This window comes from Megalops cyprinoides, chromosome 3 (assembly GCF_013368585.1).
Source record: "Megalops cyprinoides isolate fMegCyp1 chromosome 3, fMegCyp1.pri, whole genome shotgun sequence".
In the NCBI taxonomy this organism is placed as follows: domain Eukaryota; kingdom Metazoa; phylum Chordata; class Actinopteri; order Elopiformes; family Megalopidae; genus Megalops; species Megalops cyprinoides.
This window is the reverse complement of record NC_050585.1, coordinates 32953831-32980225: the sequence shown is the minus strand read 5'-3', so window position 1 is coordinate 32980225 and position 26395 is coordinate 32953831. Positions and strand designations below refer to the sequence as shown.

The following is a 26395-nucleotide window of genomic DNA, read 5'->3' as shown; positions in this document are numbered from 1 at the left end:
GTGGGAACAGACTCAGATGACAGGGCAGCTGAGTGCGCACCGTGATGGAGAGGCCCATTCCAATTTAAGGACAGCCTTCCGCGACGGATCGACCGGGTGGGAATTCTGTTGAGATGTTTCACATTCGCGTGAGTGGCTGAGGAGTCGCAATTCATACTAAGAGGATTAACGTGACCCAAGGCATTTATTCTAGTTGGCGAAATGAACCATAAGCTGCGGATGCACAACGTGAATACAGGTACTGGTACTGTATTCCGGATGATTTTTCTGAGAGTGGCTCCGGTGGGACTCGTGTGGATATTAAGATAGAGATGTATGAACGCCTGAGGACGCTTCGTATCTTAGAATATTTTTGTGTAGACGGAGGAGACCGCAAAACTGGACATAAAGACAGCTGCAGCGGCAGCGATGACACTTCCAACGCGGACTGGATGGGATCGCTTTGTCCCACTCTCACTTCCATGCCTCTGAAGTATCTAGCCGTGCCGGGTAAGGTATGCCGAATCTAAGGAAAATACCACGGTCCGGAGGCCGCCACTTGAGTTGTGTATTAGTCTCTCTCCCCCCCCGGTTCAAATATTAGTATAACCTGATTTTGATTTGCTGTAACAATACTGTCAACAAATAGCAAATGTCTTAATTTTCTCATTTTAGAGGCGTTCATTTTTGTTTAAATTGACCCATGCAATGCATTTACTTTTTGTAAAAAAAAAAAAAAAAAAAAAAAAAAAAGATTTTAAACGCTTTCTGTATTGCTGTTACCAAGAAGCCTCGCCACTTTACATCCGAAATACGCCAGTGGGGAGACGTTACGTATAGCACTTTTGAAGTTAGCAACCTCTTGTAATAATTAAATCTAATAATCATCTTTTTCTTATGCTTAAAAGAGCTGGTGTTGCCGCAAATAGTGACAAAAATTATAAGTGAGAGACAAAGTATAAAACCTGCAATCTAATAGCTTTGTCCGACTCCAGACGAATCAATTCTGTAGATGAGGAGGGAAGGATTGTCCTTCAAGTTAGGATAGTATCAGTTCATGTGTCTATGACTTACTGGTTGTTTGTTGAAAAGGGCACGGTATTGTTACAGGTTTGATTGGCAGATGACACTCAGGTGTAATAATAATCTCATCCCTCCCCCACCTAAAGGACTTTTCTCCCCTAACAATAGATGTGAATTTCATATCTGATTTTTTCTCCAAAACTGCAATTTGGTCCCTGGAGAGTCCAGGATAACCTACTGACCCACCTCTTCATGGCCTACATCAGTCATGCTTGTTTGGCTGACAGTGCAGCCACCCAGCAAGCAGGTTTCCTCACTTGTACAGTATTATTTATTGTATTATTTACGTTTCTGTTGGCCTGCCCCGGAACGCCACAGGTTTTTTGCTTAATATTGACAAAATGAAGCATTAAAGACTGGAGCTGCCTGCTGTGTTTGAGTGTATGTGTGTCTCCTTTATGAGCAATCTGAAGAGGATTTCAGGTGTTAATCTCATATCAGTTGGGTGCTGACCTGAATCCCTGCCTGCTTCTCTGAGTTAGTGCAGAGGGCTTGTTTCGCTCTGCCTGCCTGATGTCAGCTGCTGGGTCTCATGGGAAGGTCCTGAGTCACTCGGTGGAGAAGTGGAGGGTTCCCCCCCATATGTGCATATCTGCTTCAAAAGCTAAAAGCAGCAGGAGGAAAAAGAGCCTTTATTGTTCCCATGTAGGTGGTTGCTACGTTGTGATTTACTGGAGCTGTATCACAGGGCTCAACTACAGAACTCCAGTAACCAGGCCCCTACAGACATAGCAACGTCCTCCCTCTAAGAAATAGATTATTGTTCTGTGTGTATGGGAATGAATGAGTGAGTAAGTGAGGGAGTGAGTGAGTGTTTGGAAAGTGAAAATGCATTGTACTGTGTTCCACTATACCACTGCATCAAAGGGCATTTAAGGGCAATGTTAACTGGGGCACTTCACAGGCTCTTTCATACTGATTGACATTGGCCTCGTGGCCTCCCATCCCACCATCTAACCCTCTTCGTGTTTCTGCCACATTGGTCTACTTAAATATGTTTAAATTTTTATGTGGCACGCTCCACTGCACTGCTGTCCCTGACCGGGGGGGTGGGGGGGTGGGGGGTGGAGCTGCAATCACACAGCAGAAAGGATCCATCAGGGCAGGAGCACAGGCGACTGCAGGGCTGACGGGCCATGCAGATGATACTGCATGAGACAGCTCAGGTCACTGGGAGAGGCACAGGTGTGGCAGCCAAGGTCACTGGGAGAGATTTGTTTCCCTACAGAACAGGAAGCAGTGAGCGTGCACTTTTTCCCTGATGCACCAGTATTTCATTATATATCCATTCATACGTTTGGATATGTACTGAGGCAATTGTGGGTTGAGTATCTTGCCCATGGGTACAACAGCAGTTGAACAAGCAGCCTTTTTTGGTTACAAGCCCTGCTCTTTACCTCTATGCCACATTGCTGTCCCTATTCTAAACATTTAAAAGTCTCCCTCCAGAGAGATGAAACTGAATGCATTGCCCATATTCTGAGCCCAATCACACTGATTACCTTACACACGCAGCATTACAGCATGCTTCAGTAGATGTTGTTGGGGCATTAAGGCATGCTGTAAATGGATGTATGGCAAAAAAAGAACAGTGTGGCATGCCCTGGTGGGACCCTGTCATTACAAACCTGAACAATTTTGGTTATGAGTAATCTGCTGTATAAACATGTTCAAAATGAGTAAAGTTTACACTGTAGGCCTCCTGCATTAGGGGATGAAAAGAACTTTCAAAGTGTAAAATTGTTAGTATTTAAGATCTTTACGTGCAGTAATGTAGGTGACTTCATGCTGTGCCACGCTGGTCTGTTCCAGGGTCTCACGATTCCTTCAGCTTCTGGGTGGATGAGAAGGCTCCAGTTGGGCCCGACCAGAAGGCTGTGGTAAAACACCTGGCAGTCGTGTTCCGCCTGCTGGCCAAGAAAGTGATGAAGAAGTGGTCCATGACCCAGAATCTCACCTTCAAGGAGCAGCTGGAAGGTGGCATCCGCTATTTTGACCTGCGAGTGTCCTCCAAACCAGGCGAGCCGGGCTATGAGGTCTACTTCATTCATGGCCTCTTTGGCCACAGGGTGAGGGACGGCCTCAACGAGATCAACACCTTCCTCAACAGCCACTCCAAGGAGGTGGTATTTTTGGACTTCAACCACCACTATGCTATGAGCATAGAGCACCACATGTACCTGATCTCTATGCTGCAGCAGATATTTGGACACAAGCTCTGTAAGTGCTATTCGGTGGAGGACATCACCCTGGACTACCTGTGGGAGAACAAGTACCAGGTAATTTGGAGGTTGGGCGGAGTCAGAATCTGGTTTCTGCGTGTGGAAGCACCATGAGTACAAGAGCATAATCAAAGAATTAATCATTTTTTTGTTTTAGTGTCATTTTCTTACAAGGCTAATAGTTCTTGGAGCAATTTAAACAGTGCTACACAACATTTTTCAGAAACATGAATAATACTGTAAGATGAAAACAGAGTAATACCAACAATTACAGTGAAGAGTAGAAAGGGACAATGAGAACTGTACAAACAGAATAATATGTGAAGGCCTTCAACTTTACACAGAAATTGTGCTGAACTGAAATTTTAGCTTGGTGCTGTATAAGCTGTCAGGAGGTATCTTGGTAAGAGTGAACCAAATGGCATTTGAACAGAACTGTGTGCTTAGATTTAATTAAATTCTCACTGGCTGTATTGTTCTGTAGCGTCTCATTCCATCATCTCATCTTTAAAAACTGATATCCCATTGTGTGTGTGTGTGTGTGTGTGTGTGTGTGTGTGTGTGTGTGTGTGTGTGTGTGTGTGCGCGTGTGTGTCAAACCCATGTGACCCCTCTGAACTCGTGACATGTGACTGACCTCAGTCTCTCCCCTAGGTCATAGTGTTCTATCACCACCCCTTGTCAGAAGACCACTCCCATTTGTGGCCGGGCAGTAACATCCCGGCCCCCTGGGCAAACACCACAGACGCCTTCAAGCTGATCCAGTTCCTGGAGACCACGCTCGGGGAGCGGGCCAAGTATGGATCTTTCCACGTGTCCCAGGCTATCCTCACTCCCCGTGTCAAGACCATCGCTAGGGGACTCATCAAGGGACTCCGCAACCACCTGGTGGAAAGGTGTGTGCTTCTGTGACTGTGTCTGTGTGTGTGTGTGTGTGCACGTGTGTGTGAGGGGGTGTGGAGTGCTGCGTGCTACAGTAGTGCTACACCAGCATGTAGTGTTGCACCAGCTTGTTTTTATCATGCCTGTCCAAAATGTCCATATATCGTTCTGCTTTTTAAGCCTTTGTGTCTCTGCATCTCCAGCCTGTTCTTCCTCCTCTTGGCAGTTAAGCAGTGGAGAACTGGGCTTTGACTAGGGGACAGAGTGATCACAGTTGTACCCTTTAGCCAAGTTCTTAACCTGAACAACTTGAACAAATATCAAGCTATAATAAACACGTAAAATATCAATTGGTACGCATAGAAGTCATCCTACCTGAGGGTGTCTACTAAGCAAATAACACATTGTAAATTCTGGGTCAAAATTTTGCGTCACTGTGGTCAGCAACCAGCAGGTGGCATTAATGTGGTCATGAACGGAAAGTACAGCACAGAACAGGTTCCTGTACTGGTGGGATATGCAGGCTTTTGACTGCTGTGCCAGAATTTTGATCGCTTCGCTGTATACCACCTCTGAATTTACATGCCCCTGCCCCCATAGCACCCTCTCCTCTCCTCTATTCTTTCAACAAAATTCCTCTGTGCCAGACTGGTTATGCAACTGGCATTCCCTCTAGCAGTATAGGAACCACAGTGCTTTTCTTGCCTTTTAGCACTAGTTGGGGCGGCAGTCTAGTATAGTGGCAAGGAGCAGGACTCGTAACCAAAAGGTTGTTGGTTCGATTCTCCACTGGGACACTGCTGTTGTATCCTTGGGTAAGATACTTAACCCAAAATTGCCTCAGTACATTTCCCAGCTGTATATATGGGTAACCTGTAAAAAAATAAAAAGCTGTAATCTATGTAAGTCACCCTGGATAAGAGCAACTGCTGGATGTCAACAACAATGCCTTTCCTCTCTTTTTCATTTCTCTTCATCAACCACCTTTACTTTCTTTCTCCTCTCCCCTCACATTTTCCTCTCCACTTCTTTATCGCTTTCTTTCACCTGTTACACATCTTTTTTCACTGAGCACTTTGAGTGCTTTCACATAAAGCTCAGATGTTGTTGAGTGCAGATGCTGGAGACAGCGAGTCCCATTTGAATCAGAGACATTTATTTGCTAGCTCTCTCCCAAGGAGCTTGATTTGCAAACATCACGTATAAGTCACAGTCTGGGCAGGAAATAGTCCATGGACCCTCATTTTCACCATTCATTTTCCCAATACCAATGAGTTACTGTTGAACTGCAGTTCACTACAGAAGCTATATCACATATCTCAAGGGAAACAAGCAATGTTTCACCAAACCAAAAGAATCTCACGCCTTATTTCACACCTAAGTGACAGTTTGCATCATGAAATGATTAGCTATCAGATTTGGAATCTGAATGCCAAATGTGAAAGGTGTCTGAAAATGCATCTTGCTCATAGACACTGACACTATCTCCTCTTTGCAGACAGTGAGACAGAAACTGTCTCTTCCTCTCACACAATGAAACTTCCTACCCCTTACAGACACTGAAACTGACTCTCTCTCTAGAACTGAAAGCACCTTTATTTCCTTCTTTCAAATTCTTTTTATTGGTTTTAAAACAAATACAGTACAAATTCTTAAAGAGAGTAAGATGGTCTCATAACAGTAGCAATAGTATTACAGATCGACCTGTGATCTACCCCCCATTCCAACTCACAGTTTGTGACAGTGAAAGAAAAAATAAATAAAAGTAAGTAAATAAATAAAATGCAATTATTGAAAAAATAAAAATAGATAAAAAGTAGATAGGATAGACTGAAAACAATAAAAAGAATAAAAAGTGAATGGTAAATTAAAAAAAAACATTAATATAAGGTAGTGGTATTAATAATAAGACAATGAAGTAGTAAGTTAAAGGATGCCTGGCTACATAATGAGTTGTAGTAAGTGTTGGAAGTCAACGGCAGGAACACCACCCAGCTATGGCTCCATCATAACGTCAGGCCTTTGAAAATATGCAAGAAGTGATCCCCAGACCCTGTAGAACTTTTTTCTCTGATCCACAAATTGAGACAATTCTAATTTTAGACAAGACATAAGGTCCCGAAGCCATTGAGAGTGTGTGGGTAGGGCAGCCCCCTTCCATCTGAATAAGATTGCCCGTCGTGCCAGAAGGGAGGCAAAGGACAGAGCATCACTCTTGGTTTTCAGTAACCCCTCCTCCTCACTAATGCCAAATAGTACTATGAGTGGGTTGGGTTCTGGAACACAGTCCAGAGTCTGGGAGAGGGTTTGAAATACATTTTTCCAAAACTTTTCAAGGCTGGGACACAGCCAGAACATATGTATCAATGAGGCATTGGGGCTTTTGCATTTGTCACAAATAGGACTAAGCTCTGGATATATTTTAGATAGTTTCATTTTGGATATATGGGCTCTACATACAACTTTGAATTGAAGCAAGGAGTGACAAGCACACATAGAAGAGGAGTGCACCTGTTTAAGGATGGCATCAGATAGAGATAGGCCTATGTCCTGTTCCCAGCCTATTTTGATCTTATTTTAAGGAGTGCATTTCAGCCCTGATATACGATTGTAAATAGTGGATATTGACCCTTTTGCAAGTGGTTGGAGTGAGAGGAAGCTATCAATAGGCTTATGAGCAGGCATTTGTGGGAAGCAGGGTATTTGGTACTGTACATAATGTCTAGCTCATAGATATCTAAAAAAGTGAGTCACTGGCAGGTTAAACCTCTTAGACAACTCAGCAAATGAGGCAAAACAGCTGTCTATGAATAAATCTTTAAAGGATTTTATGCCTTTTCTGTGCCATTCCTGGAATGTTGTATCTTGCATGGATGGGGGAAAAAGATGATTAGAAGCTGTGGAGTTCAGAAGAGAGGGCAGCTGTAAACCAAAGCTTCTCCTGAACTGGGCCCACACCCTCAAGGAGCAGCACCTTTATCTCTTAAACACTGAAACTGCCTTTCCCTCACAGACATTGCAACATCCTCTGAAGCTGGGAGATTGACAAAAACAGTGGGAAACAGATGATTGAGAGGGAGAATGGGGCTGAGAGACTGTTGTACCTCTTTAGAATCTATCATATAAATGATCTGCATGCAAAATGCAAAACTGAAAATATTACAAGCCTGGACAGGACCGTCTGTCAGGCATATGGAAACTATTAACAATGATAATAATATAGGGGGTGTGAAGGGGAAGTGAGTTAGGCTGATCTAGCAGGACTGAAATAGACAGAAGGAAGCGGATTAATTGAGTGACCTGGAGTATGCCAGAGGTCCAGCGAACAGGAATAGGATTGTTTATTATCCCTGGATAAGCATCAGGCATAGGCAGGCCATTTCCTGGTTTTGTCCTGACCGTGCTGATGCACTGATCGGGTGGCTCTCAAACAAGGAGGTATTGTAAATATGGTAAAAGAATGAATGCTGTTACACTTTCAGAAAATTATCTGGTCGCTACATGACTTACATTAACGGGGTAGCTGTCTTCAACCCTCAAGGAAAAGAGTGTTTTGTCTTTCAACAAGCAAGGCCAATATAGTCCTGAAAATAACAGGCTTTTGTGGACTAGAGCAAAGTGGAGCCCTTATCTGTCCAAAAATGCCCTTAAACAATACAGTAAGCCAGATGTACGAGGTGAAGTACTTTGCATAAAACTGAAGCACTGCAGCAGATGATACAGAAGGATTTGCTCCTGCTGTAGTCAGTGAGTGTTGTGGGAGATGTTCAGCTACTCTGGGGAATACAGCTTCACTGCCACCACAGTGAAGGCACTGAGCTGGACCCTCTGCTGCCATGACCTTTAAGAAGGTGCCTCTTCACTGCCCCCCTGTGGCTATCCTCCACAGAGCTTGCCTATGTCACCGCTCTTTCTCCTCCACCCTGCAGAAACCTGCCCACCATCATGACCTGGGTGGAGGCGCAGAGGCCAGGAGTCAATGGGGTCAACATCATCACATGTGACTTTGTGGAGCTGGTGGACTTTGCCAACACTGTCATCAAGCTCAACAAGCTGCTGCTCCCTAACCATGCCATCACCTGACCAGGGAGACCAGCAATCATGTGACCAGAAAAACCAGTTCTCACATGATCAGATTAACCGGCAATCATGTGACCTCAGAGGCAAGTAGTCACATGGATGCAGAACCCTCCAGTGCTTGAGCCTTGCTCGCTGCATTGACCAGGTCAACCTACGTTGCCTTCGTAAGAGCAGTCAGGGCAGACATACAAGCGCAAGTGTAATCACAGAATCTTGGTCAATATGCAATGCATGGTATTTATTAATGCACTTTTTGGTTAGTGTTTCTTTCTTCATGATTAAGACACAGAAAATGAAATCAAAAAGTAGTGACTTGAAATCTACAAGCAGAGTACTTTGTTTTAAAAGTGTACAGCTGTAGCACAGCTTGTGTAGATGGGGTGTTTACAGTAGGGGGAGAGAGACGACGCTGGCAGCTGCATTCCACTGTGCTGTTTCAGGTTGCTCAGGCTATTAGCTGCTTCACTCTTCCGAGAATGTTAAAATAACAGCACTGACATATTTCCTGTCCGCTCAAAAAGCGAAAATGATGTGGTTTACAGAGGACCATAAAAGGCGTGCTGGAGGAGTGTTAAAGCCGTAGTCAAGGCCCTGTAACCTCTCAGTCCTGCTGTGTGGGAGCTGAGAGAAAGCTTACTAAAGAGGCTCTCTTATAGAATGTGTTTCTCTATCTGTCTCTGCTTCACTTGTTTTGATTGGCTCTGTTTGTCCCAGTGATGTAGCCATACTTCACCCTTAACCATAGCCCTACCCTGCTTGATACTACAAGACAGGCAATTCCTGAGATTCCCTCCTTCAGCCCTCTCACTGGTATATTCAATGTCCAGAGCAGAGGCTCTACCATAGGTTATTACTAAAATGGGTCAGAAGCCCGTTTGGTGCATACAGTTGTTCTTTTCAAAATGGTTCTATGAATGAATTCCTCTGGGTCATGACCTCAGTCACTGGTTGCTGAGAGAAGCAAGAGGATGCCAGATAGACAGTCAGGTAGAAAGGAAAATGAAAAGACAGGCAGACAGGCATATGTGTGTGGATGTGTCCTTGAGAAAGAGGAGTGGAAGAGGAAGAGAGAGAGGGAAAGAGACACATATGTATAGAAATGGAGAGAGGGGGAAATAACAATAGATGAGAAGGAAGGGAGTAGTTCTACAAAATATTCTTATTTAAATACATCTGGTTGGCAGGGGCCAGGGCTTTTTTCTTGACACATTTTTTTCCATTCTGTCTGTTTTCCCATTCAAATCCAATTTCACCCTTTTACTGTAAAAAAGCAGAGTAGCTCTAGTGAGAAAGGAACCTTCCTCTGTGAATACTCACAGATACACATAGGCTGCTGGAAGGACTGGAAGGGCTGGGTCAGACCAGGTCTGCCTCAACCCAACTTTTACAGATGGGAATCTTTAGGGTCTTATTCACTTCCTACCTGTGGAGACAATCAACACCACTCTATAGCTGCTTGTCCTTTCATTAGACTGAGTCTCTGTGTCTCCAAGCATTCCACTGTAGTCTCAGTGCCCCCAAATACCAGCTGTGGTCTCAGTGTCACCAAATGCTGGGATTTAAGTCTCATTTTTGTCCCTGTACCAAAATCCATTTTGAATGAATCAGTCAGTGAGTGTGGGTATGAGGCTTTTTCCTGAATTTTCATACCTGTATTAGTTCTCTTCACCACCATGGGGGTTGATTAGCACAGACAATGTATGAGGTGTACTCACATATACAGGACTACAGATAAATCAGAATTAAAAGGTCATTGCCATGGTAACATACACCATATACATCTCAAAAGGAGAAATGTATAAAAAGCAGAGAGTGTAAAGTGTCAGGTGTGTCAGTTTGTATCACAACAGAGAACAATAACAGCATTAATTACTGTAGTCCATGAGTATTATATAGCCTTGGGAATGGAATGCTCAAATGGAGAAATATCCACAAGTCCAACAGAATTATGCCTTCATTTAAATAACTGGAATTATATCTGGAGAACAATGCACTGCACCGACAATGTTTTGGGATGTTACAACAGCACACCTAGCTCAGGCTGTGACATGATGAAGCTCGGTTTCAAAGTTACTCCTGTTTGTTCTGCTGCCCATTGTGTATTGTAACTGGGTTGAAAATGGATTTAATGTAATGCTTTTGTTGTATGTGGACTGAAGGGGCGCTAACTGTATCATGGCTGTGGGCAGTTCGACAGTGTGGAGATGGAGTCTTGCCTCCTGTTTGAGACCAAGTCTGTGCATGTAAGCAGCCCTGATCATTCCCTGGTATTCACAGACCAGATAATTGGTTTGGATGCAAGTAAGGGAGGCATTGCAGTGTAGACACACCAATCTTTATACACCTGTTTGCAACTATGTTTTTCCTTTTCAACAGAGAGCTCTGTCACAGATGTGAGGTTTTTTTTACATACAATTAGAAGCATTAGAGTTTAGCAGCTCTTAAGCTAAAGCACAATGCACTGGCACATAGCAGAGGCAGAAACTTGTCACTGTAGAGGTTAAAGTGCGTGGGGTTGGAAGGCTGATGGGTGTGAGGTAGAGGAAAATGGAGAGTAAATCAAACAAGAAAAAGGGTCACAGCCTTTTGGCCATGTATTGTGATGTCTGTGGCAAACTGGTTTATGCTGACACACTCAGGACGTGTTTATTTTCACAGCCTGCTTTTCTGTGTGGCGTGCTCAAACATTCAGACATGCGCGTGAAAGGGGGTTAACTACAGCAGCTGTACGGTCTCAGATTGGTTCACCTCGTCACCTCTTTGACTTTGTGTGTTTTGACACAAAGCTCACCGATCACTTCAGCAACACTTGGTAGCCTTATGTGGGATAAAACAATATTTACTGGTTAATAAAAGAACACGAAAAGTGATGTTTAACCTATAAACGTTATTTCTAACATAAGGCCCCTAAGTATTGCTTTATTCTGAGCTATAGACTTTCTTCATTCACATCTGAGCCAGTGAGGTAGCAGGAGACTTGGTTTAATCTAATTCATCTGACACAAAGCATGGGACTTGCCTGAGCAAAGTGTCACTCATGATAAGGGACATAAGGGACATTATGAAGCTTTTACGGATGCTGTACATCATACACTATGACGTCATATGAGATGCATAGCTGTTCAAATGTCGTGTGTTCTCATGTGAGATTAATATGGACCATTCACATTAAAGAAATTCTAAGGTAGACTTCATTCACACTATGGAACTGAGGAATTTGCTTTACTATGCCAGATTTTTTATTATTATTTATTTTTTCTATCACTACAAAAAGTGCTACCCCAGTCCATGGTGAATGTGATCATGAAGCCTTCTTAAAATACACATACCCATACTGTATAAATTTTAGTATAACATTTCAAGGACTGTACAAAAGGAAAAGCTGTTAGCAAATTAATGAACACTACAATAAATGGAGTACAATTAATAGAAATGTATGACATTGCCAAATAAATTGATTTAAACTGGACTGTTGTTCCCTTTTCTTTTAGAGAAAACGTGTGTGTGTGTGTGTGTGTGTGTGTGTGTGTGTGTGTGTGTGTGTTTGTGCGTGTGCGTGCGTGTGCGTGTGTGGGTGGGGGGACATGGAATTAGTATCAAAGTTGAAACTCAAGCTGCATGCAATTATACTGTAGAGTTCCACAGATGTTTAGTATAAAAACAGCTGAAATTTTAATGCCCAAACGTACTTCTGATCCACGTGATCTGAGCGGAGTTCTGACTGAACCAATGGCTGTAACTGTGTACCCAGCCAGCAAGACCAGCTTGAACTTCATGCACAGTATGCACAGCACACTAACTACCACATACAAAAGCATATGCAACCAGTGATGGTGTGCTCATCCTTCTATGCTCATGGGTCACAATAATGGAATACATTACAGACAAGAAAAATGTATTATTTTTAGGCAACCCCTGTATATTACTGTGCCTGTTCTTCAGAACAGCTGTAATAGAACAAGGGAATGTTCATACCCTCAACTGCGTAGCAAGTCGAAAGAAAACTTCCCCAGATTTTGGAAAAAAACTAAGCGCCGGGCACTTGTCCCGAGGACATGGCTTCCTGTTTACACTGGAAGAGGTCCCTCTTCCCTAACTCGAGAAACCCAAAGAATCCCAGCCTCTTCCTCTTTCCTTGCATACGCACGACTGCTGAATCTGCCGAAGAGCCTGAAACTATTCACCAATTCGCCAACTGCGCCAGCTAACCGGTCCCACAGCGGCTCTTCAGAGTGGGTGGTGGGTGTACGAACACAGTCAAGGTGCTCAGTTTTACAGAAACGGTAGGGGATGCAATAGAGCATGTTCGAGAAAGGAAAGAAGAATGGTGTCTGAATCTGTAGTGAAATTATGCCGAACAATCTTTAACTATAAACGTGTTGATTACGACGGGTGCACTCAGAGAATTGATGTTGTTTACGTTTGCATAATCTTTTTGCATAGTTCAAAGTTAAACTTAATAGATGCCTGGTCTATTTTGGCCACTCAAAAATAACTATATTAAAAACACATTCCAGTAATTACACAATCGCAGTCTCTGTTTTATGATCACAGGCCTATTTGGAACGACGCTTTATTGCATTAAAGCGAACTGAAAATCTGCAGCACGATTAGCTCAGTGGTCAGTTTCTGAAGCATGCAGTTAACCTCTGACACACAGTACGTGTGTAATGTCATGGTCCATTCATGACATATCATGGATATACTGCGCGGTGTATCGATATGAGGACCCCAGTTTGTAATAGAATTATTTTTGTAATAGAATCACTGCACTATTGCTCGTGATTGTATTTTTTCTGAGATTCTGTCACCACGGCCGGTGGGACGCTCCCTTCCTCAGGCAGCACACAGCCTTCCCAAGTTCCTGCTCCAAATGTTGCATGTTGACGCTGGCGAGGAGGCTTAATATATTCCATTGGGCGCCCAAGCAAGCACAGGGAATGAAGCGGCAGGTCGCACCGGACCCGTACTTTCAAGAGACTGGTCGAAGCGGCTGAAAACTCGGGATTTAACAGGAGGAAGTTCCCTGAGGTGTTCTTCATGTGCGTTTTCAAATCTTTTTCCTAATGACCGACGTGAAGGGATCATCAGCTATGGTAAGTCTGTATCTATCTATCTATCTATCTATCTCCACAGTTAACAATGCAGGTAAATCATGTACATGCTGGATCACGGGATTGGGAAGACAACACATTCGTAGTGGTTTTTACACGATCCTTTATTTTCTAACAGTACAAAAGCTAAATAGTCTAATGCAGTGTGATATAATGCTTTAGATGGCATTATGTACTTTTTATGTGCTTTGTAGAGTGCAAACATAGTTTACACAGTGTAGCTAGTAACACTCCATGGTTGGATTGTTGATTATTGGGATCCAAACGATGATGCAAGTTTTTAAATGTGTGTGAACTGTGAGTTGACTGATGTGGTTACATTTTCCGTTCCCTGTTTATTTTTTGTTTGTTTGATTTTTCTAAATGAGCTCAGAGCATGTCCATCTCCATCACCATCTCTAATGACAGGGGAATGAGTACTTTGATTACAACCCCAAGGGGAAAAAGTCCCAAGGAAAAAAAATACACCCACTCACACACATACACACACACATGCTCCTGCAGATCTGATTTTAGCACCTATGGGGGTACCAAATGTGTGTAACATGATGTGCAGCTGATTACCCTGTGACAAGCCCCAGCCTCTGGGGTCATTCTGGCCCCTGCCATGGCTATCCACCACATGAGCTGACAGAGCACTGACAGACGTAGGCTGGTTTTTCAGAGACAAAACAGTGCATTCCACAACCTGTCAAGAAAGAGCAACCTCATAGACAGAATGGACAAAACCTCTGTTCTCTTTAAGGAGACTGTAAACCCCAGCTAGGGAAAGAGAAGACTTAAATGTTCTAACATAAAAATTAATGGCTCGCTTCAGAGTCAGACACTGACAGTGTCCTCTTTTTAAGTGTAATTTTTAACTTAAAATATGTTTCTTACTTCCAAATATTTTTCTGTCATTAAACATGAACAAAGAAAACACCTCTGCTTCTGTGGGGAAACTGACATGACTGATCTTGGTGAAGGACAGGAATTTTCTGTGTACAGTATGCATTCACCTAAAACACTTTCCTCTGGATTATTTTTACGGTTCTTTCAACAGCTAGTACGGGTTTATCCTGGGGTCTATACGTGTGCTTATAAATGTGGTATGTTAAACCATAAGAACATAGTTGTAAATTTCGCTTGACATTTCCTGTGGAGGAAATATCATTGGGGGGCTTGAACAATATTGCATTGTGGGTAGACATTTTCATCTTGATAAAAGCACAGATGGAGCAAACACTCCTTGCATCCCTAGCAGACATTTGGATTTTGAGGTCTTTCCAACAGTGAATGAGTGATGGCCGTACTTTCGGTCAGGAATGTTGTTCCGTGTGGTATGTTTGTGCAGAACAGCCAGTTATCGCAACCCAGATGGAGACATGGGAGGGATCTGTCTCCACGGTTCCGGACAAGGCAGTCGAATCATACTGTGAGACTCTACTTACCCTCTTTGTCTCATAAATGTTACTATTTTTATGGACATTTTTTGGAAAGCATGTCTGCACAACAGTATCAGCACTGGTAGGAATGATGTGGCACACGGAGGCCTACTTAGCAGCAACAACATCATAGAGGAGTTTTAATGACATTTAGTAGAGAACTATCATCATAAATGAGTGTTCATGAAAAGAAGCAGCACATGATTTTTTTGTGTTTATAATGCATACAATTTTGATTTCGTGTAAAGGCCTCAATTACCAGAGCATGGCTGTCATGTGTGAAGGATTGCCTGTGTTCTGTGGGCCTGGGTTGTGGCCGGTTGAGTGTTTGTCATCACTTATCTTGGGTGCGAAGGGAGAGAAAACTTGCCGGTTGACCCTGGAAAGTTTCCTGTTGACATCCCGTCCACTGGACTTTGCTTGAAAGCCCCTAGCGGGCACCCCCAGCCTTGCCTGCAGGTCTGTGTGTGGTTTTTGATGAAGACTGCAGTTTCCATGCACCCTCTCTTCAGGGCTTCTGCTTTTAAACCCCAAATTCCATCATTACTTCTGAAATGAGAGTGAGGTCTCAAAACTGCGGACAGGACATTGTTCTGTCTTCTCTGGCTTCAACACGAGAAGCAGCGATTTCTCAGGGCACTTCCGTTTACTCTACAGCCTCCCTCTTGCTTGGTATTCACCTCCTTGCCTTTTGTATTCCTGCCCCCCCCCCCCCCTCCCTCTCTCACCTCCTGCTGTCAGAAATGCATTTGGTAGCTTTGTTTATGCCAGGACTTGATACCTGTGTGCTGTTGGCGCAGAGAGACAGGTCTGCAAGTGAGCTCTCGCCCGGCTTCTACAATCCTGTCTGCTGAGAGTCATAAATGAGGTCCCGTCACTGCCAAAACACACCCAGAGCTCTTTCCTTTACACAGTCTCTCACCGATGTACATTGCTGGAATTCTACTGGAATAAACCAGGCTACGATGGAGTGTACAAATGCAGATTCAAACCCAGGAGTCTAGTGCTGTGATCACTACATTACTTGAATCTGTCACTTGAATCCTCTCATGGTGATTTCTTTCTGTTTAGGGCATCCTTTTTTTAATTAGTGAGGAGTTTACAATAATATAGTAACTGTGAGTGACCTCACTCAGGAAGTGTGCTGAAGCGGAGCTGCCTGTGATTAATGTTTGTTCTGTGTCCAGCAACAGGCATTAGGGGCAGGGTGTGTGGCCGTGTGGGCCCTGGTTCCTGTCTGTGCCCTCCACAGCTCCACTCTCACCTCTTGTTGATTCTGGCTTTAGTTCCTCTCATCCCCTCCAGGTTCTGCTGCCTATGTACAGTGCTTTTTACCACTGTTGTCATATTAATGTTGTATTGAGTCAGTTTTATTGATCTGTAGCAACACAATAATCCCCATGCAGAGAACTCAATCAGCCCATCCATCAGTCAATCAATGAAATGTCATTTGAAAAATCTATCTGAAAGAACAATGTGTGTGTGCGCGTGCGCATGTGTGTGTATGTGAGTGTGTGTGTGTGTGTGTGTGTGTGTGTGTGTGCACGCATGTGTGTATGTCGGAGTGTCAGTGTGAGTGTGTGTTGGCTGCATTTGTCCACGCTAACCCATGCTGCTCCTGTCCTGCAGGACATAGAAGTGAGCAGCACACTCGAGAGCCCAACCCAACCAGAGTCTGACCAGCACAGTCCTGCATCTCCCACGGTCAGTTCGGAGCTCTTTCCCTCATTCTGCACTCATGAAATAACAGTCACATGCCTGCATACCTGAGGAGCATCTGCAAGCTGCTAATGGCTCTTTATGATGAATCAATCTATGTGAATGATAAATCTACAACCAATCTAGCTTAATCTGCTGCTCGTGACCTGAAACCCCCTGTCCCACAGAGCCCACCCCTGGACCTGATTGACACTGGGAAAGGCCTGAAGGTGCAGACAGCCACACCCCACTTGGTCAGCCTGGGCAGTGGGCGTCTTAGTGTGGCCATCACGCTGTTGCCTCTCAACGAAGGTACGCTACTGGCATTTACCCCTCACATATGTTTAACACTCAGTGGCTCAATATTCTTCCATTTCATGTGAGTGGGAACCTGTTTCATTGAGATGTGGTTTATGTGACTATTATCCTACGCACTTAGAGCATGAGTGTGACAGACTTTCATCACAGTTAAGGCCAGGTGATGCCTGCCTGCATTTTGATGACTCTGAAGGTGGTGGCTCCCTATACATGCTCAGAATGTCACACTGCCTGTGCTTGTTGCATGAGAGAGGGCTACCTCTAGTGTCGCTCTGCTTGTGTGAGTTTGGCTGTGTGACAGTAGAAAAGTCTATCTGCTTGTGTACGGCTCCGCACAGAGCAACAGGATGATCATTCAGCATTTCCCACTTTTGTCCGATCCAACCTGTCTCCTTCAGCGTAAATGAGATGTTGCCAATGAATCTACCAGGCCAAGTCCTGCTCTTTTAATCAGTTAGTCTCTTTTTATGGAGTGTGTAGGCAGGCAGTACATTTTTGCAGGCAGGCTGTGGACATTGTTCAGGTAGTCTTTAGAATGAGAAGGCTGTCGATGATGTGTATGAAAGCAGTTAGTGGTGTGCAGACTGTGGATGCTGTGTAGGCAGGGTGTAATCTGTGAATTGTGACGATTGCCATCTTGTAATAATCCCTGGGTGTAGGGTAAAGAATGTGTGGAGCTGCTGTTGTAAAATGAAGTACGGGCTTGTGACCTGTCAGGGCACAGTACACTACAGGAGGAGGGGAGAAGTGAGGGAGGGAAAGGGAATAATCTGGACAGAGGAGACTAAATTTAGCAGAACGTGACAGGGCAAGATTCTTTCTTTTGCAGAATAATGTAACTCTTCCCCTGGGAGCCCCACCCTGGACCTTATTCTGTGCAGGTGCAGGAGTCACAATGCTGTCCGTTCTCATGTTCTGTGCAGGTGCAGGAGTCACAATGCTGTCCGTTCTCATGTTCTGTGCAGGTGCAAATGTCACGATACTGTCCACTTTAATGTTCTGTACAGGTGCAAGAGTCACAATACTGTCCGCTTTAATGTTTTGTGTACACGTAAGATTCAGCAGCTGTTTGCTCGCATGCTATTCAGCTGCTGGACAGGGAGGAGAGGATGTGTACTGCATTTCAGTACTCTGTAGAAAAATAGTGTGTGCCATCCAAATAATTTCAGGATAAGGAACCCAGCCCATTTCCTCCCTGTGGGAATCTGTACAAATACTGCTTGAGAGTTTCTCACAGATGACCATCATTCTTAAAACACAGAGGAATGTGAGTAAATTGAAAAAGGGGGCGAAATGAGTCATTCTCTCCAGCAGTGCCATGGTAATGATCTGTAAAGTGTAGTAATTTAACTGTGAGTCAGTCAGTATTAACTCTCAAAGCTTATCGTGGAATTGCTCTGCCTTCAGACTTGTGTTTTACCTACAGAATATGCTCTGTCTCTCTGACCCTGTGTGTGTGTATGTGTGTGTGTGTCTGTATCATAGTATGTATACACCAATACACAGTTAGGTTGACAGTGCTGTTGAGACTACAGCCCTTTTTTCCTTTTTCTAGGAATAACTCGGATTGGCAGAGAAGATGCACCCATACCCCAAGACATCACAATAGAAGGTCCAGGGATCGAGGCAGAGCATTGCCGAATCGAGAACACTGAGGGAGTCATCACCCTGGACCCCTGTGGCAATCAGTGTGCCCTCGATGGTGTCCCAGTCACCAAACCCACCCAGCTCACCCAAGGTAACATGCTCAATTACACATACACACACGCATACTTACTTATGTACGTGCATATATACTGTACACGCACAAATACATACATGCATACATACAAACAAGCACTCACACATACACACATTATGTGTGTGTGTGTGTGTGTGTGTGTTTATACATAAAACACTCTCCAACTCTTATTTTGCTCCTACATACTCATTAGGAAACCCACCTTATTCCAAAGAAGAAGAACACCCACATTCACCTCCTGTTCATTGTCAGATGCAGAAGTATTTGTGTGTATGTATGTGTGTAAGACCCTGGCCTCAAGAAGTAGTCATGTAGTGGTGTGCAGGACCTGCATGTGTCCCTCTTGGGTCTGATGTTTGGAAAGATTCAGTAGGCTGATATGGGCTGGCTGGATTGAACCTCTACATTTGGTGCTTCAAGAGATTTAACTTATTCTGCCTCATGGGTGTCAGTTTGTTTTGAAAAGTGCTGGGGACAACGATGGGTTTGACATGCAAAGGCTTTCAAAAAGTGGTGGGGACAGTGGGGGACATGTCCCCAGTGACCCCAGTGTAAATGACGCCTATGTTCTGCCTGTAACTAGGAGATAAAAAAAATAATAAAATGCTTCCATTAGACAACTTCACAGAATGGCTGTTATCCAATATGCTCAGATTTAGATGAGAGCGCAAATTTTGTATGATGGGTAGAGAGATTATACAGCAGGTGCATTGTGTGATTGGCAAGGTTTTGGATAGCGAGGCGCTGTTCTGAGTCCTGATGTGACTCAGAGCTCTGCGGAAGCGTAGAAGACACTGATTCCAACTGAACATCTTCCTATCCTTCCAAAGCTGCACTGAAACACATTTCAGCTGGCTTGGCTGCTGAATCAACCAACTGTATTGGCGCCTCGTGTATGCAATGCTACACTCATTTTACCGATGGTGTGAACGCACTCCTTATTCAAAAAAAATAACTGGACTCACATCACTCACCATTGGGGAGTCGACCACACCACACTGGCTGCCCCTACAGAGTGACTGACAGATAAGCATGGCCATGAAAAAGAAGTTAAGATTAGCACAATGAAAAATAAATTCCATTCAAATAATATTCAAATGAGGGCACTGAAAAGCAACGCAGGCCCCAACAATGACAAGCAATTCAAATGAAATGCAAATGAGGATACTGGAATCCAATGCATGCCTGCACAATGAAAAGAGATTCAGAGGTGGAAAATAATGTGTCAAAGCGCATCAAAATCAATGAATCAGTCGCAATTCAAATATTAAAATAATTTTCTCTTTCATATTGCATGGGAGATTAATACTGAAATAAAATGTATTTTACTTTGCATTCTCTTTTTCACTTGGCTTTCTCATTTGCAGTCGTACACAAAACAGCTTTTGTAGTTTGTTACCGTGTCTTTCATCTCCTCAGCTGACTGGGGGACAGAGACAAAGCTCAGCTCTGCATCAGTGAGAAGTAAAAGAGACATTGTGCAGCCCTGTCATCACTGCTGAACATGTTGACACTTTAATGGAGACAGTGGCACTAATTACCTTTTTCTGTGAGGCATCTGTGAGGCATGACATGTCTGGTAATCATAATACATTCTCTACTTGTAGTTACCTCCCTCTTTCCACACACATGCCCTCACACGCACACACACACACACACACACACACACACTCAGAGAGGAGACTAACAATGCCAACAGGATTAAGAGATTAATTTACCACTCACTGCTACTCTGAGCTGGTACTGTCTACTGTAGGGCACTTGGGTTATCACTCTTGCTTTCTGTATTGAAAAGCGCAAACCAGAATATGACTAGAGTCACATGCATATTTTGTGTGTGTGTAAATGTTACCTAACTCATCTTTATCCATAACCTTCTGAGCTCTCCTCCATCTTTATCTTCTTCCTTAGTCAATCTGTGCATTATGTGGTGATTGCAATTTATTAACAGCTGAAAGTGTACTGAAACCTGTGGAATACTCCTCACCCGGTTTGAGCTGCTTGTTTCCTGCAGAGGTGGAGGGGGTGGATAATGCTGCCCAGGATCAGTGTAATAGCTCCCTCTCCCCCTATCTGTCATGGACCGTAGCAAACCCCTGCTACATTCCAAACTTATTTATCAAATGCACAGCTATTCTCCGGTGGGTTGGCGTTGTTTAGTGGGCAACTTGCTCAACTCTCTTCAGCACAACATGACCAGCTCCAAAGTGCAGGGACACGTATACAGGGATTGCTGTGTGGAAAACGTGGTGTTTGTGCTGATCTATAAACCAATCTCCTGCCAGACTCGGAGATTAACTGGGTTGGTAAATCAATAAAAGAGTGACTCCAGAGCTGCAATCTGGAAACAATCAGCCAGGTCTGGGACAAGCTCCAGTGCACCCCTCCCCATGATGCAACAAGAGCCGGAGCCATGGCTGAGGGAGTGTGCAGAGTTTAGGACAGGCTCCCATGATGCAGTTGGACCTGGATTCCCGACTGTGATGTTGTAATGGCATACACCCTGCCTGGAGGACCTGAGTGGGCCTCTGGTGCTGCATTGGCATTTGAGATACTTAGCAGTCCCCACCCCCTCCCTCCTCAAAAAAAAAAACCTCATACACACATATACTGGCTGATTCAGACTACCACTTAAACAATCTCCACAGAGCAATACTATACTAAATGCCAAACCCTATCATTCTCCAAAGTCCAGAATACAAAAAAAAAAAAACGGACCATAGAGAGATTTAGGGAGACAGTCTTAACCAACTGTTGAAGCTGATGAATTAAACAACTTTTACAATAATCTCATTATTTTCAAAGTAAACATAGATGTTTCCTTTTTTGGAAATAGGACAAGACCCGAACAGTAGAAGTTTCTTTGAAACAATATAGCTAAGAGATGCAAAAGTGCTTCCTTTGTTTAGGTGTTTACATTCAACTCTCAACTGCTCTCAACTGTCCTAACAGACACACTCTGAGACTGAGTCCAGAAATTAGACTTGCTTTAAGATTGAGTCCAGAAACCAGAGTCACTCTAAGAGCGCATTCTTATATACCCACAGCATTCAGATGTTCAAAGTTCATTTATGGGGACTCTGAATTGATAGTCAAATGGAATGGAAACATTGTGCTGTTTTTCTTGTCGATACACAGTGAAGCCCCATTATAGGCTGTGTAGATTTTAGTACCTTAAAAACCATTTGAACATTGAGCATCAGTGACATATGAGTATATCAAATGCGAGATCAATTTGCATTGTCAAATTTGGTGCAGAAAAGACCAGACATAATTCTAGTAGGGACTCATTGACTCATTGCAGTACGTTATTTTGTTTAGTAGTGCAAAACAAATGGTCTTATTCTGAATGTCATAAAGACAGAAGAAATCATAACTGATTTTAGGAACGTTAGAGGGAAGCCAGAACCTGCTTACAAACACACACAGCAGATAGAAGCAGTGAAGGAATACAAATATTGGGGCACAACCATAGATTGTAGACTGACATTCACGCCCCACATCCCCCAGATATACAGGAAAGGTCGGCAGAGATTGTATTTCATGAGAAACCTCAGGCAGTACAATAAGAACAAAACAGTAATGTCACCGTTCTATACATCCCTTATTCAGACTGTTCTTACTTTTTATTTTGAAGCTTGATGCAACCAGATATCCATCAAAACCCAGAACTCCTTCAACAAAATAGTTAGAACAGCAAATAATGTTGGTGAGAAACAGTTTAGACAACTGCACAGGGACAAGTTCATAAAACAGGAAAGAAAATATCAGCTGACCATACTCATCCTCTAAACAGTGAATACAATCCTTTACCATAAGGTCACAACAGAGCCCAAAACTCTGTTTTGTCTGCATCAGCATCAAATACATTAACCCTAGCTAAAATTATAAGGAATGTGTGCACCAACCCCACCCCCGGTTTGCTGTTTGTCTGTATTGTTGTATTTATATGTGTTTATCTGTATTGTTGTATTTATATGTGTTTATATTGCTATGCTTGATGTTTCTGTAGGATGCAAGACAAACCTGCCCCATGGGGATGAAAATGTACAAGCAGTCAATGAATAGTTGGCCTGTTTTGACCAAAATGAGTGCACTCAGTGGAATCAGCAATGTTATGTATCTATTATACAATGATATATCAAAGTGGCACATTGTCAGAAATCCCAGGGATGGAGTATGTGTATACCATAAGGGTGGTCAAAGGAGATGATTTGTGAACTTTTTAGTTCTTTCATAACTCAGTTCAAATAACCATATTTATTATTCAATATGAATGTTGCACCAATATTCAGAAATGTTCAATTACCTTTTATACACTTTACATACATCTTTGGTCTGCTGTGATTCATTTTCTACATTTAGTCAGGGAAACTTTGGAGGCACAGACTTTTTTTATGAAGTAGGTAGAGCCTTCACGTGCTGCTTTCAGCTCTGTTTTGAAATGAGAATTCAAGGGATAAAGTTTAATTTGCTGCGTCTTTAAATCCATTGTGAATGTACCAACACAAAAGAGGGGGAATAACAGCTGTTCTGCTCCCTGCTCGAGGGTGGATTTCTTTTTATTCGACCACAGTGTCACATTTAATCATGTGGCGCTTTTTTAGTCAGATTGAGACAAGATTGTACTAAAGTTGCCCAAACCTGTGTAAACTCCGGTCGATTCACAGAGCGCTTTTACAATCCCACCCCCTTTAAAAAGTTAGTGAGCTCCTCCCGACCACCCAAAATATCCTATCTATCGAAACTAGCGCGGACCCCGGGTAGCGGTTGGAGCAGGAGTGTCTGGGCTGGAGGGACGCCTTTAGGTTGTAGCGGGTGTCTTTTTTTCTGGAACGGATCCCTTTGTCATGCTAATCATCCAGAGGGAAAAGAGTGGGTCCTTCCATCGAATGCATTGAATGGAGCACAACAGAAGGTCAGTTGTCTCTGAACAAACATAATCGTAGAAGTTCACAGATCTTACTCGTAGACATCGAGGGGTCATTATTAAGGCTGTGACGGTCGTTTTCAGCAGTTTATTGTTGTGTGCTTCCTCAGTTCCGTTTATCACCTCAGGTACAAACGTAAAGGTCTGTACTTGACGCTAAGTGTAAGTTCCTTAAAAGTGCTTTTTTTCATCCGTCTGAAATTATTGTACAGGAGGTGACAGGAGGAATATCTTGAGTTAAGGTTTCATTCACCACTGTCTTTTAACTTTCTATCACAGCTGCTTTGTCTGGAGGTAGTTATCGATTGTTTCAGAAGAAATTATTTTTTCAAAACATTAACATTAAAAAAAGCTGTTGCATGAAAGTTTTTAACATAAATTGTTAAGTTCTGTATCGTTTCGGTTGGGGTTGGCATCTCCTGAAACAAAGACAGTACTTTGCATCACTGTGCTACATTGTTTCAGTTTCTGCTGTTTGGGTCCTTTTTTGCCCATAAGGGAGCATCTGCACGTACTCCGAAAATCATGAAAATGATCGGAAAAGTTCCATTGCTTAACCCTTTAACTTTCAACACTTGGTCAATGACGCGCATTAACCCACACTGGGGGTTATTAGCGCTGTTGAGTGTCCTTGCCGTGCTTTTGAGTGATGAATTCGGTTCACATGATGGTGGGGAGTTGGTGCGTTGTTTGAAATTAATTGCACATGCCTGCTGGCTTCAGGGCTTCGCGCACAGAGCTAAGCATTGTGTTTCCATTATGTCATGTCCACGATTGAACTGTAACTGCGCGGGTTAATGTGTGGTTACGGCGCTGGCCGCACGGGACCTGGGGTGCAATTACACCACCTTCCAAACTCCGGGGGAAATCCCCACAGACTGGTGGCCCCAGGCCTTTAGAGTGGGCACACAGACATATTACTCCTCCAGCCCCCAGACTGAGGTGTTGCTCTTTGTATGATTGCTTTATGGTGGAATTTATTGCAATAACCATTTTTCTACTATGACAATTCATTCATTAATAGACGAGTGTCTTTCAACAGTGTTCTTTCGCTGTGTAAATATGTCATATACTGTACATGGCAAAGAATGGTTATCATGGGGTTACAGTGGAAAAATAATTGCCCATTTCATGTTTTTTTTTATTCATAACAGCCTGAGTCCTGAACGGAGACTAGAGCTGCAAGTCATTAGGCAAAAACTGTGAGTGGTGTTTATATAGTCCCACCGCAGCACTGAAACTACCCTGAGCACACACACATACCCACATGCACACACTCAGACACACAGGCACGCAGTGGTTATCTTTAAGGGGAGTGCACACTCCCCCAGCAGTGGCCTCATCCCATCCATCAGTCCCCCCCCCCCCCGGTCCACCCTCACAGCATCCTGCATATGGACGCCTCGTTTGGGGGAAAATGCCATCTGTGATATATGTGCCGTTTTCCTGTCTCTGTGTGGTTTGGTTTTGTCCCTCACCCGCAGCTGGGCAGAATATTCACCGTCGCCTGGGAGGATCTTAGCACAGTCCCCTTTCTGTCTGCGCTGCTCTATCCAGATCATTGTGGAACTGTGGGGCATCACTAGGCTTGGGAAAATACACTGGGGCCGGTGCCGCCATGCACATGTGATCGTTACATTACACTGCATCCTTGGCATAGGGTGATATCTCTATAGCTGATCACTTGCTTGGCTGATTGCTTGCTTGGCTGAGGGGGATATCTTTAACTGCTCCCATTCCAGCCTGTGAGCAATAGGATCTCACCGTCTTCATTAACATAGACGGAAGTGCAGGCAGAGTGTCTTTAATAGTGCCCATTCAGATGCGATAGATGATGATGACACACCCCAGGTGATGGAGACCCAGGTCATCCTTTAGCTCTGAGTCCATAGTACTGTTCGCTTTACAGCACCACCCTGCATTTTGGATTTGGTCTTTACCATTCCTCCAAAGGAGGAGCTCTCTCAGGGGACATGAGGGCCGTGATCTCATCATGAAGGATCGCTGGGAGCTGCCGCTCCGGGTTTAATCAACACTTCGTTTCCTTGTGCACCTCCCGCTCCATTCAGCCGTACCTCCACAGACACAGGAAACGTGGCCCAAGAGGGGCTGCACGGAAAAAAAAATCGGCAGCGCCGGAGACCCACAGGCCTGCGCGCAAAGCGCCTGAGATCGGGTTACTTTCCGAAGACGGCCCAGACTCTCACTCTTTACACAGCTGGGCAGGAAGCAGACGTCTTGCAGACTCCCCGCAACCTAACGCGAATCGCCCCCGAACTCATTCTGACTGCACAGCGCTCTCCTGCTCCCCCCAGGAAGCTCAGTCCAGTAACCTGACCTTGTCCCGGCTTAAGCCAAATGTTTCGGTAAATAATGACAAACGCTGTGAGTACACGAGATTGAGTAACTATTGAGTAAATAATATAAGCTGTCTGAACTGGCAGCGCAGTCAGGTGAGATGGATTTTATGGATGCCGTGACCTAAATGCAATCAGCGGTCACAACTTTGCTGTAAAGCTACAGCTTGATTAACATCGCTGTAAGGTTACAAAAACGTTTTCCTAGACAGTCTTTGACTGAGTAGGCAATTAAACCGGGAATGGAACTTTCTCCCACGTCTGTTTTTCAGCTCAAGGCTGTTTTTCGCAGTCAGCAGTGAGCTGGGAGCTCTGTGTATGCCGGGCGCTCTGCAGTGCTTTGGATGATATGTTGTGTGGAGGGCACTGCAGTTTGAAGGATAATGTAGTGCAGTGGGCACTCTGTAGTGTGACCAGGGCAAGGGTGCTCTGCAAGGGGAATGGTGCAGTGAGGCTCCATTTCATGTGCTATTCAGAGCCTGAAAGTTGATGGTTATCACAGGAAACTATTTTTTCTCCCTCTGTCTGAGAGACTTCAGTTTGGACAGTAAATGTTTTATTGGTAGC

The 26395-nt window shown here is 43.9% G+C and overlaps 2 protein-coding genes across 6 annotated transcripts in view; both read left to right on the top strand.

Annotated features, from left to right (window-relative positions):
* Window positions 1-201: 201 nt before the first annotated feature.
* On the top strand, window positions 202-8249 carry LOC118774468 (PI-PLC X domain-containing protein 2-like). The gene is made up of 5 exons (XM_036523811.1): window positions 202-238; window positions 361-489; window positions 2875-3341; window positions 3939-4180; window positions 8096-8249. Exons 1-5 carry the CDS (start codon window positions 202-204, stop codon window positions 8247-8249), a joined length of 1029 nt encoding a protein of 342 aa, XP_036379704.1.
* A 4149-nt stretch (window positions 8250-12398) lies between these two features.
* Window positions 12399-26395, top strand: part of LOC118774102 (pleckstrin homology-like domain family B member 2) — a 44736-nt gene continuing 30739 nt past the window's right edge. For 3 of the 5 annotated variants that reach the window (XM_036523243.1, XM_036523241.1, XM_036523240.1), the window contains exons 1-4: window positions 12400-13342; window positions 16414-16488; window positions 16671-16794; window positions 18356-18538. In XM_036523243.1, coding sequence (XP_036379136.1) covers window positions 13313-13342; window positions 16414-16488; window positions 16671-16794; window positions 18356-18538 — 412 coding nt within the window. In that variant the 5' untranslated portion in view covers window positions 12400-13312. Of the gene's footprint in view, window positions 13343-16413; window positions 16489-16670; window positions 16795-18355; window positions 18539-23287; window positions 23460-26395 lie in introns of those variants that run through there. The other 2 variants (XM_036523239.1, XM_036523242.1) reach the window with 2 other exon arrangements.

Coding starts and splice junctions, on each gene's coding strand:
- LOC118774468 (XM_036523811.1), top strand. CDS start 202: ATGAACCATAAGCTGCGGATGCACAACGTGAATACAG. Junction 239..360: donor GATGCACAACGTGAATACAG/GTACTGGTACTG, acceptor ATTTTTGTGTAG/ACGGAGGAGACCGCAAAACT. Junction 490..2,874: donor GAAGTATCTAGCCGTGCCGG/GTAAGGTATGCC, acceptor GGTCTGTTCCAG/GGTCTCACGATTCCTTCAGC.